Genomic DNA, 18155 nt, shown 5'->3' with positions numbered 1-18155 from the left:
TTATATTCTTATCTACTTATTATTATTTCAATTAAATGATTTACTTTTAAATATTATTAATAAAATATAATTTTATAAAAATAATTTTTAAGTTTTTCAATACAAAATTGACTTAATTCTAAATATAAGTGAAAAAAATTTCAAAACAACTTATAATATAATTTTAAAAGAGTAATTTTTTACATACCATTTTTTATATATTTTAGATTAATTAATTATTTACGAGACTCTCATAATCAAATCAGCAATACTAAATAGTATTAGAATCAACTTAATTTTTTTCATAAATTTCATATATAATTAATAATTTTATTTTTAATTATTTTTTATATATTATATATTATTATTTTACAAAAAATATATTAATATTAATACTTTTTGTATATGTGTAAATTAAATAGCTAAAATGCGATAAACCACATTAATTAAATCTAAAATTGTGTCATTTTATTTTTGATCATATTTATTTTCATATATTATATATTAGTTTTAAAAAAAAATATATTACTATTAATATTTTTAGTTTGCACAGATTTAAATATATACACCAGAATTTAAAAATAATCAAATTTTGATGTGGATCAAAAGATCATTTCTCAAAGTTTAAGAGAACTAAAGTGTTGTTGTGATGTGACCCTACTGACGCCTATGTCTCCATACTCCTCCATAGTCCATACTATACTAGTAAAGGCTTTATACCTTCATGGAATTAGAGTGGAGACCCACAGGGAAGCTGCATGTGTGTACATCAAGGGGGTTACGACCTATATACCATACTAGCATTGTTTATATGTACTTAAATTAGGATTATAAGCTCATGTGCAACAAACAAATGGACCCATTAGTATTGTTTTTTTACATGTCTTTTATCATCATCCTCGTGCCACAATAAATTGGTTACGCCAAATTGTCGTGGCTGAGATGGGAAATTACACCATGCAGTTTTCTCCATCAGTGTTTGGATTTGCTTTACAAAGTACAAACACATGACAGTTCCTTTTCCAACACAGCATAACCTTCAAGTTACAATTCCAAATTTCTAACTTGTTCAAAGTCTGTCAAAATATCTTACATACATTTAAGTTATTTCTGAATCTAATTTTATTAATAGTACTAAATTACATTAGTTAGAAAGAAATAAGTAGAATTGAATTAATTGGTGAGGAGTAGTATAGGTGTAATTATAAGTAAGAGAAGTTGTGTGACATTTTTGTAATTAAGTGCATAAACATAATAGAATATAAGTTATTACTCTCCTTTGGATCAAAAATAATTTTTCATTCTTCATTCTTTCTTTTCCATTGAACCCTCATCTTCTTTCTATAGACAAAATTCTAAAATTTCAAATTTTAACCAAACACTATAATTTGCTTATACGGGTTTTAGATGGAAAAAAATAGGAATATTTCATGATGGTAGGTATATATTTTTAGTTAAAAAAAATGATATCTTGACATAAAAATGAAATATTTTTAGTTAAAACTATTTTGGTTAATGTAATATTAAAATTTGGTTAATACAGTTTAAAGTTTGGTTAATATTTATTTTGACATAATAATTTAATATACATATATATATATATATATATATATATATATATATATATATATATATATATATATATATATATATATATATATATATATATATATATATATATATATATATATATATATATATATATATATATATATATATTACTCAGACTTTGGTTAATATTATGTATAAAATTGGTTAATACAATTCATAACTTGATTAACGATTTCTCACATATAAAAAATATTAAATAGTAAAATAAAGTTGGTAAATGGAGTCTAAAAGTTGGTTAATACATTTATAATTTAGTGTGAGAACATGGTTAATAATATGTATTTAATTGGTTAATAAAGTAGTGAAAGTGGTTAATGAATTATAAGTAAAATAATTGATTTATGATATATATATTTGTGGTTAATACAATTGTGAAATTGGTTAATGATAAATCTTATTTTGTGTTATAAAATAAATTTTAAAAAATAAATATTTTTTGTAAAAAATGATATTATTTTATTTAAAAAATATTGTTCACCAACGGTGTATACAATTTAAGTATTGATGTAGGATTTTGGTGTGAAGGCATTGGCATTATATATGTATAAGAAGTGCAATAATCTAATTGGGTATCATGACACATTTGAATCTAAAGTAGTATAGATTGTATAAAGTACTAGATAAGAGATAAGTAATATCTTTTGTAGGGCCAAAAAAAATACGATATTTTATATAAAATATCTTTGTGTAGTATTTATGATTTTTATTGTAATAAAGTTGGCTGTCAAAAACATACATGTTTGATTATTGTTGAACGATATTATTGTGTTAAATAAAGATAAATTTCATTTTGAGATATTTATGTTGAATTTCCATGACTTACGACAAAGACATTTCAATAACTGTTTTTTTTTTAGGTTGAACTTCAACAATGTTATCCTCTTAAATGACACTAATGAAGTGTTGGAAAAATAATGTGGATGTTGGAATGACAATTAAAAAATAATACTATGTAAAAATTATTATAACATATAGATTACCATCAACCACTAAGGTTCCAATACACCCGCATTCTCTAAAACAAATATTTAATTATCCCTCATAACACTCTAAAACAAAAGTATAAGAAAAAAATATAAAAAGTCAAATATAAGTTTAAAGTGTTTTGACTGATACATTTTGTAAAGAAAATCTTGAATCACATATATACCCTTAGATTCTCCATTCCATCGCTAAACTAAACGATGTGAGACTTATAATAACTTTATATATATATATATATATATATATATATATATATATATATATATATATATATAGTCTTGGACTCCCTCTTCCTTCAGAAAACTAAGTGATGTGGGACTTCTTCAACATCTATATTTTCGACCAACCCCAACAATCTCCACTTTAATTGAAATTAATACAATAACTTTTATTGTTTTCATCGATAATCATATTCCACCATAAAGAGTATAGTGATCACTTGAAGTTACATCACTCCAAGAATTTTCACACTGTCTTCACCGGCAATCATAGTTTTAAAAATTATCATACTCTCTCATGAAAAATATATTTCATTTGAAGATAAACCACTTCCACAATTTCACGTTATCATCACCGACAATCATATACTTTATCATGAAGAATAAATTTTCCTTGAAGCTAAACCACTCCAAGAATTTCATATGTCAAAAACTAGGTTGAAAACTTATGGGCAACTTTCTTGTTCGCAGGAAACTCTTCAACCCTCGACATAACCTTGCACCTTGTATAACCTTAATTGTATCAACACATATTTGACTTCAATTTTTCACAAGTCAAAAATCATTTTTCAATCAATTTTCTCTAACCCAAACAGCATGGCGGAACTTGTGACTGTAGCTCAACAACTCTTTCGCAACGCTAACCTTCTTTTTTGATGTGGAAGATCAGAAAAAGCCACAACCACAGAGCATACTAATAACACTTATCTCCGGATCGAACCAAAAGCTCGGATATCTATTGTTGGGTAAAAACAAAATATAGAGAAAAAAGGAACACGAGAACATAATGCAGAAACTCTAAAATCAGGAAAAAAAATTACGACCGTTGTCAATAGACGATAAGAGAATAACACTTTGTAAAAATTGTTACAACACATAGACTACCCTCAACCACCTTAATGCTTCAATACACCCGCACTCTTCAAAGAAAATATTTAACTACCCCTCACTACACTCTATAAGAATATAAGAAAAAATATAAAAAGTCAAATAAACTGAAAGGACTTTTGACTGGTACATCTTGTAAAGAAAAACTTGAATCCTATATATAAACTTCGATTTTCTCTTTCATCATTAAACTAAGCGACATAGAACTTAGAAGAACTTTAATTCTATATATAGTCTTGGACTTCCTTTTTCTTAACAAAACTAAGTGATGTGAGACTTCTTCAACATCTATATTTTCAACTACCAACATAAAGATGATTCAAATGTTAAAGTTACTTCAGTAAGAAGAAAGAGAAATGGGAAGTTCTTAAGTTTCCTTCGACAAGAAAGAGAATGGAGACTCCTAAAGGAACTTCAGTAGGAAGAAATAAAGGGGAGAGTTGTAATATTTATATATGTCTTTGTTTGTGTATGTACAGTAAAGAATAAGAAGGTTAATTGATATTTCTTCAAAGACAAATAATACCACATGAAAACAAGCAATGATATTTTTAATAATACTGTCGATTTAATAATATTTAGTTTAGAGGGATCGTTCACACAAAAAGTATTTTAATACATGTGATTTAGATTTTTCTTTGTTATTTATAATTATAGATTCTTAATTTATTATTTAATTCTAATTTTATAATATTTTAATATTTATAATATTTTTTTATAACCAGTATGCAATATTTATTAGTATTTATTTTTAATTTTATTTTTTCTTATAGAAATTAAGAAAAACGATCCAACATAATGAGGAATTTCGTGTGAAGAACATAAAAAAATTGAATTATATAATTATAATACAACATATGTTTAAAATACGTGTCATGGAATAGCATAGAGTGAAAATTTTATGTTACTGCATGTTGTGTCCCATTATCATCTACGTGGTTAGTTTGACTTGTGCATATATTGTTTTTACTATTCAGGATTGTTTTTAAGGGTGTAAAGGATACGTCTGTAACCCTTCATTTTTTAATAAATATTAAAAGAGTTAAATGTGAGGTCTGTTGAGTTCTGAGTAAGTTTCGTTGGATATTGATCGTTGTTGAAGTTGTTTTTATTCTGTTGATAGGTTTAAGAGTCAGATTTGTTGCATCAAAGTTGTTTTGATTCAAATTGTTACTTGAGTGAGACCGACGACCAATAGAATTATTTGAGAGTTTACATCAATCATGCAAGAGTTATCAATTGAATATTTTAGAGTCATATAAAGTTATTATAGAGTTGTAGAGATTGTTAAAGAGTTGTTTAGAGTTCGTTTTGAGTACTCGTTAAGTTAAAGACAAAGATTGTCACCCTTTTGATGAGCTGCGAGTATAAAATAAATAAATATTACTCTGTTCTAAATATTTTTATGAGTTGATGAGTAATTTTAAGTGTTGTGTAAATTGAGTTCCTGAGTAATAATTTAATTTTACTATGTTATTGATTATTAAAATAATTGTTGAATTGTATAATATTGAGTTAAGTAATTCAGAGAGAATTGGCCTTACTTTGACAAACTTGAGATGGTTTAGATAGAACCTTGAATGTTGAGAATCGGCCTTATTTTGGCAAACTGATATGTAACATTGGGGAACGAGCCGTTTGATTTGTTTTGAGTTGATGTTTTGAATTTTGTTAATTTCATTAAGTTTTTTCAGTTGAAGAGATATTGAAAGTTTATGTTAATTATTTGAGTTTCGCTGCAAGTTTTGATATTATTTAAAAAGTATGCATATATGTTTGAGTAGCATCCTAAAATAACGATTTTATTCTTTTAAATTAGAGTCATGATTTTAGGGTGTTACAACTATATATTATTTCATGTGTTCAAGTTGATTTCACTAAGAACATATACCCTTTCTTTTTCATTCATTCACCAGCATGTGGATTTAAACAATTTTGAGATGGTTGAGGAATCCCGGAGGATTGAGTTTGCTTCCCATTGTTTGGAGAGCCCCTTGGTTTCATTTTTTGGTTATAATTTCCAACTTCTCTTCTTTTTTCCCATAGAAAAGTCTCATTATTTGTTCGTCTTTCTAATATTAGCTTCAACAACACAACTTTTATGATCCTGTAAAAAAACATAAGTTTTATGAAAAATCATCATAAGACTCGAAGTCTTGTTTTCCCACAGTGTGATCTATATCAACCTGCAGAGCACACTTGTATTGGTTAAACTTTCACTTAGGCATGACAACAAAAATCGTACCCGCGGGTATTCACCTGAACCCGTCCCGAAGTTGACGGAAAAAATCCGCTGTGAATGTGTTTGGATTTTCCCCGATTATGAAATATGGGGACAGATCGTGTAATGGGGACACTAGGATCAACCCCGAACCCGCTCTCGAATTTGCCTCGTTTATTTCATTATATACATTATTATTTATTTTTCATAATTTATAATATTAAATATGTGGCCAATGTTTTGATTTTTTGATTTGTATTTATTATTTAAAATATTTGAAATGTATGTATGGAATTTATTAAATAGTTTTATTTTAATTATTTATAGTGTAATTTGATTTTGGAAAAAATAACTAGTTCTATTTAAAAAATTGATTTCATTAAATGGATGGTGGTGGGGGCGGGGATACCCGAACCCATTTGAGTCAAGTTTGAGTTTTGATTCTCCACCCTCGTTTGGGTTTGAGGCGGGTAATGAGGATTGTTTGGAGATTCAGGTCTGGGTTTGGGGAACGTAGTAATTGTCTACGACCCGCCCTGTTGTCATGCCTACTTCCACTTCTCATTTTTGGCTTAATTACTGTGGAAGGAATAAAGAGATAAATCTTCAAAAAAATTGGTGAACTCAATTATTGACATATTGTCTTGCTTGAGTTCTAGGAATTCTTGCTCCATTTGCACCTTGAATATTTTCGGAAGATACTTGTCCAAAAACACTCTTTTGAAATTGGTCCAATCTAGGGAAATTTCATTTTCTTCCAAATAGTGTTTTGCCCTCCTCCTACCAGTCATCAGTTGCACTTCTGATTTGTTGGGTGGCATATATCACCCTGTCTTTCCGAAAAGCTTAATTTTTAACCTCTGGTTACACTTGAGATGGGGACTTGAAATCTTGCCCTTGTTTCATCATCTGCATCATTTGTTGTTGTTGTTGGTAGTGTTGTTGTTGATGTTGTTGTTATTATTGTCGTTGTTGTTACTGCTGCATTTGTTATTGCAACACTTGCATCATATGCTGATGTTGCAAATTTTGTTGTGCTTGGTTAGCTTGTTGATATTTCTGTGAAAACAAGCTTCCAACATGTTTTGATAAAGACAAATTCAACACTACCTTATCAAAGGAGAAAAAGATCTATGAAGATATGACTTGGTTCACAAGATTTTGTTCATCATCTTATTTAAGTTTTTCTGGTCTCAAATATTTATGAAAATATCAATATTATGCTTCTCAATTTTCATAGTTGTCATCATAAAAAAGGGGGAGAATGTGAAGACAAGTTTCCAACATATTTTGATGAAGACAAACTCAACACTACCTTATCAAAGAAGGAGAAAAAGACTTAGTTCACAAGATTTTGTTCATCATCTTAGGTATATGAATTCCATATCATTATACATTTCTTAGTGCTCAAAATATTTTTTATCATGCATTGGAAAATTTATTTTTCATGTTTGAACCATATTAAATCACTTTCAAATATAATCTATCGACTTGGATAAATCAATAGATGTTGCATAAGGTTGGTTCAAATACTTCAACAATTTTTTTATTTTTCAATTTTTCAAACATTATGTTTTTGGTAACTTGTGGCATTTTAAACCATCGTAACAGCACCTAAAAACAACCATAATTTGCACCAGTCTAAAACAGTCTTTTAAATTTGAAAATTGTTGCGAATTTGTTAAATCAGGTGACTGTTTAAATCGACTTAAGAAGTCCTATATAAAATTAAAAATTATAAGGATGTTAAAAACGTTGCTAGCTTGTTAAATCAGATGACTCGTTTAATTGTCATTCTAAACTATTGCATCCTTCATGAAAATGTCTCAAACTTTTGCATTAATTCATAGAGGTTTATTAGGATGTATTTAAGAAAAAATGCATTACTTTTCATAGCACCTCTTCAATCAAAATTCTACAAAACTCTCTACATAATTTTCATTACAAATTTCCATACTTAGATGCTTTTTGAGAAAATTTTCATATCATTCTAGAAGCATCATGGAGCACTTAGAGAGTTTATGATATTGACATTTCATATTTGAAAGAGAATATGACTTTGATCATTTAATTAAGTCTTGTCCACTATACAAACTTTTTTTTATACAAATTATTGTTGTGTTACAAATTTCTAAGTATCAAGGATTGTTTGATATTAAGTGTGTTTAGTTATCATCCAGGATTGTTGGAGATAAGGTTACCAGAAAAGAGAGGATTGTTTTATTTTCTTGTGGAACAAGTTTCAAAGGGATTGTTCTTGATAACTTGGTTAGAGTCTTGTTTAGGAAGATCTAACAATAATAAAATCTCTTACATGTGATAAGGGGACTAAACGTACTCTCAGATTGTGTGGGGAACTAGTATAAATTTTTGGTGTTCTTTATTTTCCGCACTTTACCGCTTTCATCACCTATCCATTAAACAAGATAAAAGTGAACATCATCTCTAAAGACAAGAAAAATTCAATATACCTAATTTAAGCCCCCCTCTTTGGTGTACTTTGTACTTATAATTTCATCATTTGAACTCACAGATCGACATTAGGAACAATTTCTGGAACTAGGAATAACATTAGCATTACTCATTACATTTCATGGTCCCCTTTGATTCCATGTCATTATATCATGTTTTATCATGCACACATATCAAGCCGATCACTAAATGTAGGATACTTTTATAATAAATAGTCAGGACTCAAAGGGTCCATATTTCTTTATTGAATTTAAATGATCAAAGACATGGTCAGAATCAACCTGCTTTGATACCAAATATAACATCCCAAATAAACTTATCTAGAATTTTAACTAGGATATACATAATCGATACACGATACTTTTAAAATATAAAATAAATTCATGTGTGATACATAAAAATGCATTGTATCATATCAATCTGAACTCCCATACATTTGAAGTTACGTAATGTGAAATTAGACCAAGACAAATCTTAAATATAATCAACTAGACAAACGAGTAATTGAGAAGAAATAAACTGAAAGCTCTTCAAGCTTCAATCATTATGCAGCATTTTTACCCTAGTCCACCTATCTACCTAAAATTAAAAAATGTGAGGAATGAGATCTACTTGTCTTAATGAGTTCACTACTACAACTATTGTTAGTAAGATATGAGAGCTTACCTATCAGTTGATCAATACAAAATACTTATTTTGAATAATTTGCAAACAAAATAAATAAATAATATGGTATATCATATAGTTAACATTATATTAATTTTATCATTCAAAGGACATTCACGAAGTGAGCCGCTCTTGAGAAGCCAATTTATCCGGCCGATAGCAATTTAATCGAACACGAACTTTGCTTACAATTTACTTGAGATTTTTTATTCAAATTAAAATTTAATTGACATTGTTGGCGAATAATTCTTAAGTGTACTCATTCAATAATATGTATTGAATATAATTTCATATAATTATAACTTTCTTTTGATCAATAAAAAGTTAAAATTAATAGTTAGTCAAACTATTATGAATCAAATACTCTATCTCGTGTAGGGGTGTTTGTGGTGCGGTTTGGACGATTTTGACGAAAAAAATCATTCGAACCGCAAGAGAAAATATCGTGCGGTTTGGTTTGGTTGACTTTTAAAAAAAATCCGAACTAAACCAAACTAATGCGGTTTGGTTCGGTTGGTTCGGTTTTTTACAAATATTTTATTGAGTCATACATACACATATAGATGACAACATAATTTTGTATTTAGACATTCGTACACTACAAATAACAACAAAACTCGTCATATTTTGACAACAATTTTCTATTTAATATGTAAAAATTAAATTAGACAAAAGTGGAATACTAAACATAAAATAATAGCATAAAATAATATAAAAATTATTATAATTAAAAAAATAGAAGAGACGAGAGATTAGTGAAGGTGAAATAAAAGTTGAGAGATTAGAGAAGAAGATGTGCGATAAAAACGAAACTGGAATACGGAACATTTACATAAAAATGAGAAAGTGAAAAAGAAAGAATATAAGAGAATAAAGATTATTGAAGAAGAGGGAAGATGTATGTGGCAAAGAATGTGTGATAATGTTATTAGCTATTTGAGAAGACTATGACTGAAATTATCTATGAAAAAATGAGAAAATTGTTCGTAATCATAAGGCTAAGGTATAATAGATTTAAGTTTGGGTTGAAATTGAGTTAAGTAAAAGTTAGGTTGGAACATAATGCAGTTTGATTCGGTTTGGTTTGGTTTACAAAATACAAACCGCAAACCGAACCGAACCGTGCGATTTTGTTAAAAGATGACCCAAACTAATCCGAACCAATGCGGTTTCGATTTGATTTGGTTTGCGGTTTTCTATTGGGTTGGTATGGTTTTGAACACCCCTAATCTCGTGAGCTTACTTGAAATTCCCTAAATTAGGCATAATTCCAATTTTAATTTTTAGTCTACAGACTTTAATCACATTAGAAAGTGTAAAAAGAAAAACTTCTAAAGATCCCTAAGACTATGTTTGGGAGTTTGGAGGCGAAGGGCGGGGAGGGCTTTGGAAAATCCCCCCCCCCCCCCCCACCTTCAAACTCCCAAACATAGCCTAAATAAAATGCGACAACATCTATTCTTGACTTTCTCTAACTCAAATCATGTAACTAGAGAGTTTATACGACTAGACATGTATATGCATATAACTAAAACAGGTTTGCTATCTTGACACCAAAATCCTACACCAATACTTACAACGTATACACTGTTCACCATATTTATACGGTGAATAGTGTTTTTTCAATAAAATAATATTATTATTACAAAAAATGTTTATTTTTTAAAATTTATTTTATAACACAAAATAAGATTGTATCATTAACCAATTTCATAATTGTATTAACTGCAAATATGTACGTCATTAACCAATTATTTTACTTATAATTCATTAACCACTTTCACTACTTTATTAACCAATTAAATACATATTATTAACCATGTTCTGACACTAAATTATAAATGTATTAACTAACTTTTAGACTCCATTAACCAACTTTATTTTACTATTTAATAGTATTTTTTATGTGTGAGAAATCGTTAACCAAGTTATGAACTGTATTAACCAATTTTATACATAATATTAACCAAAGTCTGAGTAGTATATATATTAAATTTTTATGTCAGAATAAATATCAACCAAAATTTAATCTGTATTAACCAAGTTTTAATATTACATTAACCAAAGTAGTTTTAGAAAAAAAACATTAAAAAGCCAAAATAATATGAAAAACACTAGTTGTGAACAGTGTATACGGTGTAGTGTCATTTTTGATGTCAAGATATCATTTTTCATAATGCATATATAGCTACAAAATTTGGAAAGAAATATAATTGGAGACTAAGGAGTAGTGTGTGTGTGTATATATATATATATATATATATATATATATATATATATATATATATATATATATATATATATATATATATATATATATATATATATATATATATATATATATATATATATATATATATAGGGAATGTATCTAGTGAGAATGATACTTCTTATATGAGAGTGAGAGGGTCTAATTGTATCCTTTAGATTAAAATGAATGGCTAGGATTATAACATGGATTAAATGAAACACGTGACTTTTAATTTCATTAATTCCTAGTTGGAAAATCAACAGAGCTACAGTATCATCGTTAAACCTAACCCCAATTTTCAATTTTCTTCTATCAATCTTCTTGCTCCCTAAATCGAAAACATAAATCAAACCCAGTCCAAATGTTCAATCTTTTTCCATGAATCTTATTCTCCCTTGAATCGAAAGCTGAAATTGAACCCAGCCCCAATTTTTCAAACGTATTTCCATTAATTTTCTTCTCGAACTTTAAAATTCACTCATCTTGAACGCACCGATTGTTCATTTTCATCGTCGGTAATTTCTCAAACCGCTTCTGAAGCTATAGTGCGGTTGTTGTAACGAGGAGAAAGACGAATTCGACAACACATCACTGTTATTTCCTCAACATCAAGAAGAATTTAACCGATAAACTACAATTTCACGCCACCTTCGCTTCGACCTCAGTTTCAGAGTTATTTTGTATTTGTAGATCTGCACTTGCAGATGTGTTGTTGTTGTATATTTACTTGTAAAAAAATATGAATATTAGACGGACTAGAGAGAAACAAAACTTGTCAATGACATTGGTTAAGGACTTGTTCAAATGTTTGTTGACATCTATTCTTATTATGTTTTAAAGGATTGACGATGCTACTACTTGGTAGTTTTTATTCTTAATAACACCAACACAATGGTGGTGAAGATAAAAGTTTAGTAGAGCCTATTAATGTTCAAAGTATATGTGATGTATATATTTTTTGTAATTATATTATGGTCCAAAATTTGTTTGTGTATCATATGAGATGCATAGATTCTTATAAATAATAACATATCTTTTTGAGTTATGGTGCTACTGTCAACTATTGGAAACTCAGTGTTGTGATGTTACTGTCAAGGTCTCATATATTGCTGTTTTTTTCTATGAAATATTGTATATTTAGAGAGACCATGCTTCTTGTTATATTTTTTCATGGGAATGATGGGATATTTGTCCTTACTTATCTATTTCTAGTCCTTGTCTCTTGTATTGTTGCCTTAAATAAACAATTTAGTTAAAGTTTCAAATTGTGATTCTGTTTTTTTTATCTTTTTGGTTATTTGATAGGTTCATGGGAGTTGTAATCCTAACTATAAAGTAAAACTTTATGAAAACTTAGAAATAAAATTTAACTATCAAATAAACAAAAAAATCAATATTATATTATTTACATAATGAATATCAATATCAAAAATCACTTTTATATAATCTTCCTGTGCACAGTTAAAAGGATCGTATAAGTTTTATTAAACTTAAACTTTCTAGTCCAATTGAAAACTTGTTGCAAGTTTTAATCATTATTTAGGCTATTTTTTAAATTAACTAGACACATTACATATGCTTTAGATAAAAAACAAGATTCTGTGTATAGTAATTGACAAGTACTGTGTCATAGCATTGAAATATCACTCTTTAATATGAGAGCATGGTTCATTATAACTAAAAAGTTAGCAATTGATCACAAACAACAATCCTTCTGTTCATCCTATATCACGATATTTTACTTCTCTTTCAACAGCAATATGTATTACAATTACAACAATCCTGCAACCACTTATACAATAACAAAATAACTTCGATATCAGTCACTGCCGCTTGCATTTAGTGATAGGAAACATAAATAAACTCCTGAATTCCTTCCAGAAAGCAACTTCATAAACAAATTGATGTTGTCTTCCGTTGAATACAATGACAATTGCAATGCAATTATATTTGAAATGACGCTCACAAACAGCTTCCATTAAAAAGCGGTTCCTGATGTAAAGTGTTCTAGATAGTCCTTCCTACAAATTTTTTATTCAAGCTTTAGTCAAGCAATAATGTTGAAAAATAAATTAAACAAGAGAACAATTGAAAACACAAAAAATAGAAAAAATAAACCATCCAATATAACAGACAAAAACACCAACAAGACCAATCACCAAACTATAAAACACCATAAAGACATCACAATTCAAGACATTACTGCTACCAAGCTACATCTCTCGATCACTCCCCCATCTACGCAACAAAAACAAGTGATACATGGGCCAAAACTTGATATGGAAGGCATAGTGAAAGCTGTAATGACAATCTTGATGGGAAAATAATTCTCAAAAGCACCAACTTCTCTAAGTCTTAAAGATACTAGGTTCTAGCTATGAAACAACACAAAACGAAAATGTCGGCCAAGAACAAATTATAACACAACTACAACAAAAAGTAGAACAAAGAAAAAGCAAGAGCACATAACAGCTCCGCAAAAAGCAAACAACACCACACCAAGCCGCCCTTAACTCCCAAAGAATAAGGGATTGATAATCCACACCTCCCAATCTAAACAACGTATACCTCTAAAATTAATAGCTAATCAGTCCCAAGCCAAAGTTTGGACTAGAGAAATAACATCCTCCACCCTCTTCTTCCTATTATTGAACATCGCGTCGTTCCTAGTTATCCACACACTCCAGCAAACACAGAAAACGGATAACCAGAACAAATAGGGGAAATTCTAATTTACCAATCTAAACAGACTGCATTTGAATTACTGCAGGCAACCATTAATCAAATCAGATGCAGCAGGAACTGAGATTCCAAGCTAGTCAGTTATTCCCTTCCAAACCTGCACCATAAATGACATTAAAAAAAAAATAAAGAAATTGTGGCCTAGTTTTGTTTGTTATAGTCAAAGTTACATAAGTTGAACATAATTACCTTTCCGAAAAGGGATATGAATCAACCCTTTAGCATAAATAAATTGTAAAAGCTCCATATGTGTCTTCAACAAATTCTACAGTCATTTAAATCTTATATGAATAAGAACATCACAAAGTCAAATGATATGATTATAAATCTCCCAAAAAAGAAAGAAATTATAATGCATTTTACCAATAAAATTAGGAAGAGATTTTTGTGGGACAATTTCTACTGTCATGGTATGCATATTGCTTACAAACTCTACAAAGTCTTGTTTTCTTTTGTTGTTGTTCCATTGCCATCTCTTTTCCGCCTTTAATTCGTTTTCCACACCCTTTAGTATTTGAAGGTTCAGGGGGAAGAACTTGAATTTCCTTAGGGACATTGGAACCAATAAAAGCCTCTACTTCATCTATAGTTGTTGAAATAAGCTCATTGTTCATATTAGCCAATTTCAATTCCATCATAGAACCTTCATTTATTATGAAATTTAGCTTGTCTTTACATCTGCCAGCAACATGCATACATTTAAATAACTGTGCCCATGCATCTGAAACCAACTTACTCTCACTTCCAGTTCTAGAACATCCCTCTAATACATTTCCATCACAATCGAAGATTGGTTTACTAGTTGCCAATTTCGTCCATCTATTAACAATGTAACCACTAGGAATCTCATTTAATCCTTTCCCCTTTAATACAAAAAGGATATGTCGACATGGCATACCTTCAGATTCAAACATTTTACATGAACAACGTGCAATGTCATCAGAAAAATGACAAATCACTTTTCTATGTTTACTCACTTTGTTGTTATTGACCATATTATTGTCAAGTATGTAGAATACAAATCTGTCACTTTTCTCTTTTGTTCCTTCAATCCCACAATCCACACACGCACTCCACAGTTCCTTTTGAAATATGTAAAAATTTTCATGAGTATAAATTTCTCTACCATGCTTTTCTAAATCCATATGCAACTTCAACTCCGGAATAGAATGAAGTGTATCATTATCCGCCAGAAGCTCTTTATATCTTTGTGAATCTATTGCAGAATCATAACGAATCCAAAATTCAACCAAACTAAGGTTTTTATTTAAATAGTTACCAAAAAAAGAATTTTCACTTTCAGATCTTGACGTCGTTCTCAAAATTCCACCCAAAAAAATATCATTAAAATAGGCCGGTATCCACATATTGCGAATATCGTACATTTGACATAGCCAACCATTTTCCTCTAATCCAAATTCATTAATAATAGTCTTCCATCTTGATTCAAATTCTTTTGAAGAATCTGAATTCCAAACACACGACATGAAACGACTATTAAAATCAACATTACCATTTAAGGAAGCACCCACCTTTTCTGAAAGTTTTTTCAATATATGCCACATGCAAAATCTATGTGAAGAACCAGTAAAAACTTTTTCTATAGCAATCTTCATAGCAGGATCTTGATCAGTTATAACAACTATAGGTTTGTGACCTCCCATTGCTTTTAAAAATGATTCAAACAACCAAACAAATGAATCAACTTTTTCATCAGCTAAAAGAGCAGCCCCAAAGGTTATACTTTGTCGATGATGATTTACACCCGTAAATGGGGCAAAAATCATATGATACTTATTTGTATTGTAAGTCGTGTCAAATGAAATAACATCTCCAAATAAAGAGTAATTTTTTCGAGAAATACCATCAGCCCAAAATACATATTTCAACCTTCCTTCTTTATCAACCTCAAAATCATAGTAAAATGAATGGCTAGTCTCTTTTTTTCTTCTAAAATTATCAATAAAAATATGAGCATCAGAGTCTTTGATCAACTCTTTCAAATTCCTAGAATAATTTTGGATATCTCTTTTAGTGCATCCTATATTGTCATAACTCCCGACTTGTTCTTTTAGTAATTGATATACTTTTGAAGTCCCCACATTTGCTCTATTACATGAAAACAATAAGTTCTTATGAACATTGCTTACACTCCTAGTTGATCTCAGAAATTGTTTCTTCCTAGGTGTGACTAAAGCATGTGTATGACCTTCGAAAAATTTTGCAACTTCATATCTACCATCTATTGTTCTCTTGAAAGCAATCCTTGCATTACACCCCTCCCTTGTCATTTTTCTTTTTCTAGTTTTAGGCAAACTATTTTCACTGACAATCAATTCAGGCGAGAAAACCATTTTTTCTACTTTGAAACCCTCTTTTGAGCAAAGAAAATACTTCCATTTAACACCATCTTTATCTTTTGTTTCAGATGAATTACGCACACTAAAACCAACACAATGTGCATACCTTTTATAAAAGTTCCCTCCTTCTTCTAATGTATCAAATACTTTTCCAATTGCAGGCTTGAACTCATCATCACACGTAGGATTCCATTCTCTTATTGAATTTTCTAGATTATTGATGTCTTGTGCTGGGGAGGATAAACCTATTTCAGTATCACCAACTTCCATATATACAATAATTTCTGACAAAAATTGTAAAGAGTCCATAAGTAAGGTTTGAAACCACAAAAAATTAATTAAAACATAAAAAGGCATGTCAATATTGCATCTTAATATAATTGGAGGAAATTAAAACTCCAGATTTGTAATATGAGTGAAATAAGTAACAGAAAAGCATACCAGCTGCTATAGAAAGCAGGTTCCTTGTATATATTGGAAATAACAGAGAAATCGAAACACACTTCGGCAGGAAAGAAATAACTCCTTTTCGTATGGGAAACGAATAAAGAAAATTCCGACTCTTTCAATGTCGAAGCGAAGGTGGCGTGAAATTGTAGTTGATCGGTTAAATTCTTCTTGATGTTGAGGAAATAACAGTGATGCGTTGTCGAATTCGTCTTTCTCCTCGTTACAACAACCACACTATAGCTTCAGAAGCGGTTTGAGAAATTACCGACGGCGAAAATGAACTATCAGTGCGTTCAAGATGAGTGAATTTTAAAGTTCGAGAAGAAAATTAATGGAAATACGTTTGAAAAATTGGGGCTGGGTTCAATATAAGCTTTCGATTCAAGGGAGAATAAGATTCATGGAAAAAGATTGAACATTTGGACTGGGTTTGATTTATGTTTTCGATTTAGGGAGCAAGAAGATTGATAGAAGAAAATTGAAAATTGGGGTTAGGTTTAACGATGATATGTAGCTATGTTAATTTTCCAACTAGGAATTAATGAAATTAAAAGTCACGTGTTTCATTTAATACATGTTATAATCCTAGCCATTCATTTTAATCTAAAGGATACAATTAGACCCTCTCACTCTCATATAAGAAGTATCATTCTCACTAGATACATTCCCTATATATATATATATATATATATATATATATATATATATATATATATATATGGAGTATATCAAGTGAGAGCATTTTAAAATGAAAGATGAGATGAATAAATATCAAGTATTGAATTCATCTAGAGAGAGAAGGTTAATACGTTAATGTGGCTATTAATTTCTCTCATGATGAATACAATGGTTGGTAATTATTCCTCTCATCTGTCATTATAAAATGTTCTGACTTGATATGCTCCATATACATATATATATATATATATATATATATATATATATATATATATATATATATATATATATATATATATATATATATATATATATATATATATATATATATATATATATATATATATATATATATATATATATATATATATATATATATATATATATATATAGGGAGCGTATCCGGTGAGAACTGATATCTATCGTGAGAAACAAGAACTATTCATATCAAACGTCAGATTAAATTAACGTTCAAGATTTAAAAATTCCAAATAAAGTTCATCATAGCGAATTATTTACTATTATGCTTGGTATTTAAAAATTCCATAAAAGGAGATTCTTACTTAAAATATTCTTATTTTATGATTAAATCCTTATTAAAATATTTGTTATAATTATAATTAATATTTAGTTAT

At 29.0% G+C, this 18155-nt stretch overlaps 1 protein-coding gene across 1 annotated transcript; it reads right to left on the bottom strand.

The window, feature by feature from the left end:
* Window positions 1-14403: 14403 nt before the first annotated feature.
* On the bottom strand, window positions 14404-16662 carry LOC131658322 (protein FAR1-RELATED SEQUENCE 5-like). Its single transcript, XM_058927629.1, has one exon. The coding sequence runs from the start codon at window positions 16660-16662 to the stop codon at window positions 14404-14406; it is 2259 nt and encodes a 752-aa protein (XP_058783612.1).
* Between the last annotated feature and the right edge of the window lie 1493 nt (window positions 16663-18155).

The sequence above is a fragment of the Vicia villosa genome, linkage group LG3 (assembly GCF_029867415.1).
Source record: "Vicia villosa cultivar HV-30 ecotype Madison, WI linkage group LG3, Vvil1.0, whole genome shotgun sequence".
NCBI lineage: Eukaryota > Viridiplantae > Streptophyta > Magnoliopsida > Fabales > Fabaceae > Vicia > Vicia villosa.
The sequence above is the reverse complement of the archived record's forward strand: the minus strand, read 5'-3'. Positions and strand labels throughout refer to the sequence as shown.

What these genes read in the sequence shown, in the direction of transcription:
- LOC131658322 (XM_058927629.1), bottom strand. Translation starts at nt 16,662, where the DNA reads ATGGAAGTTGGTGATACTGAAATAGGTTTATCCTCCCCAGCACAAGAC.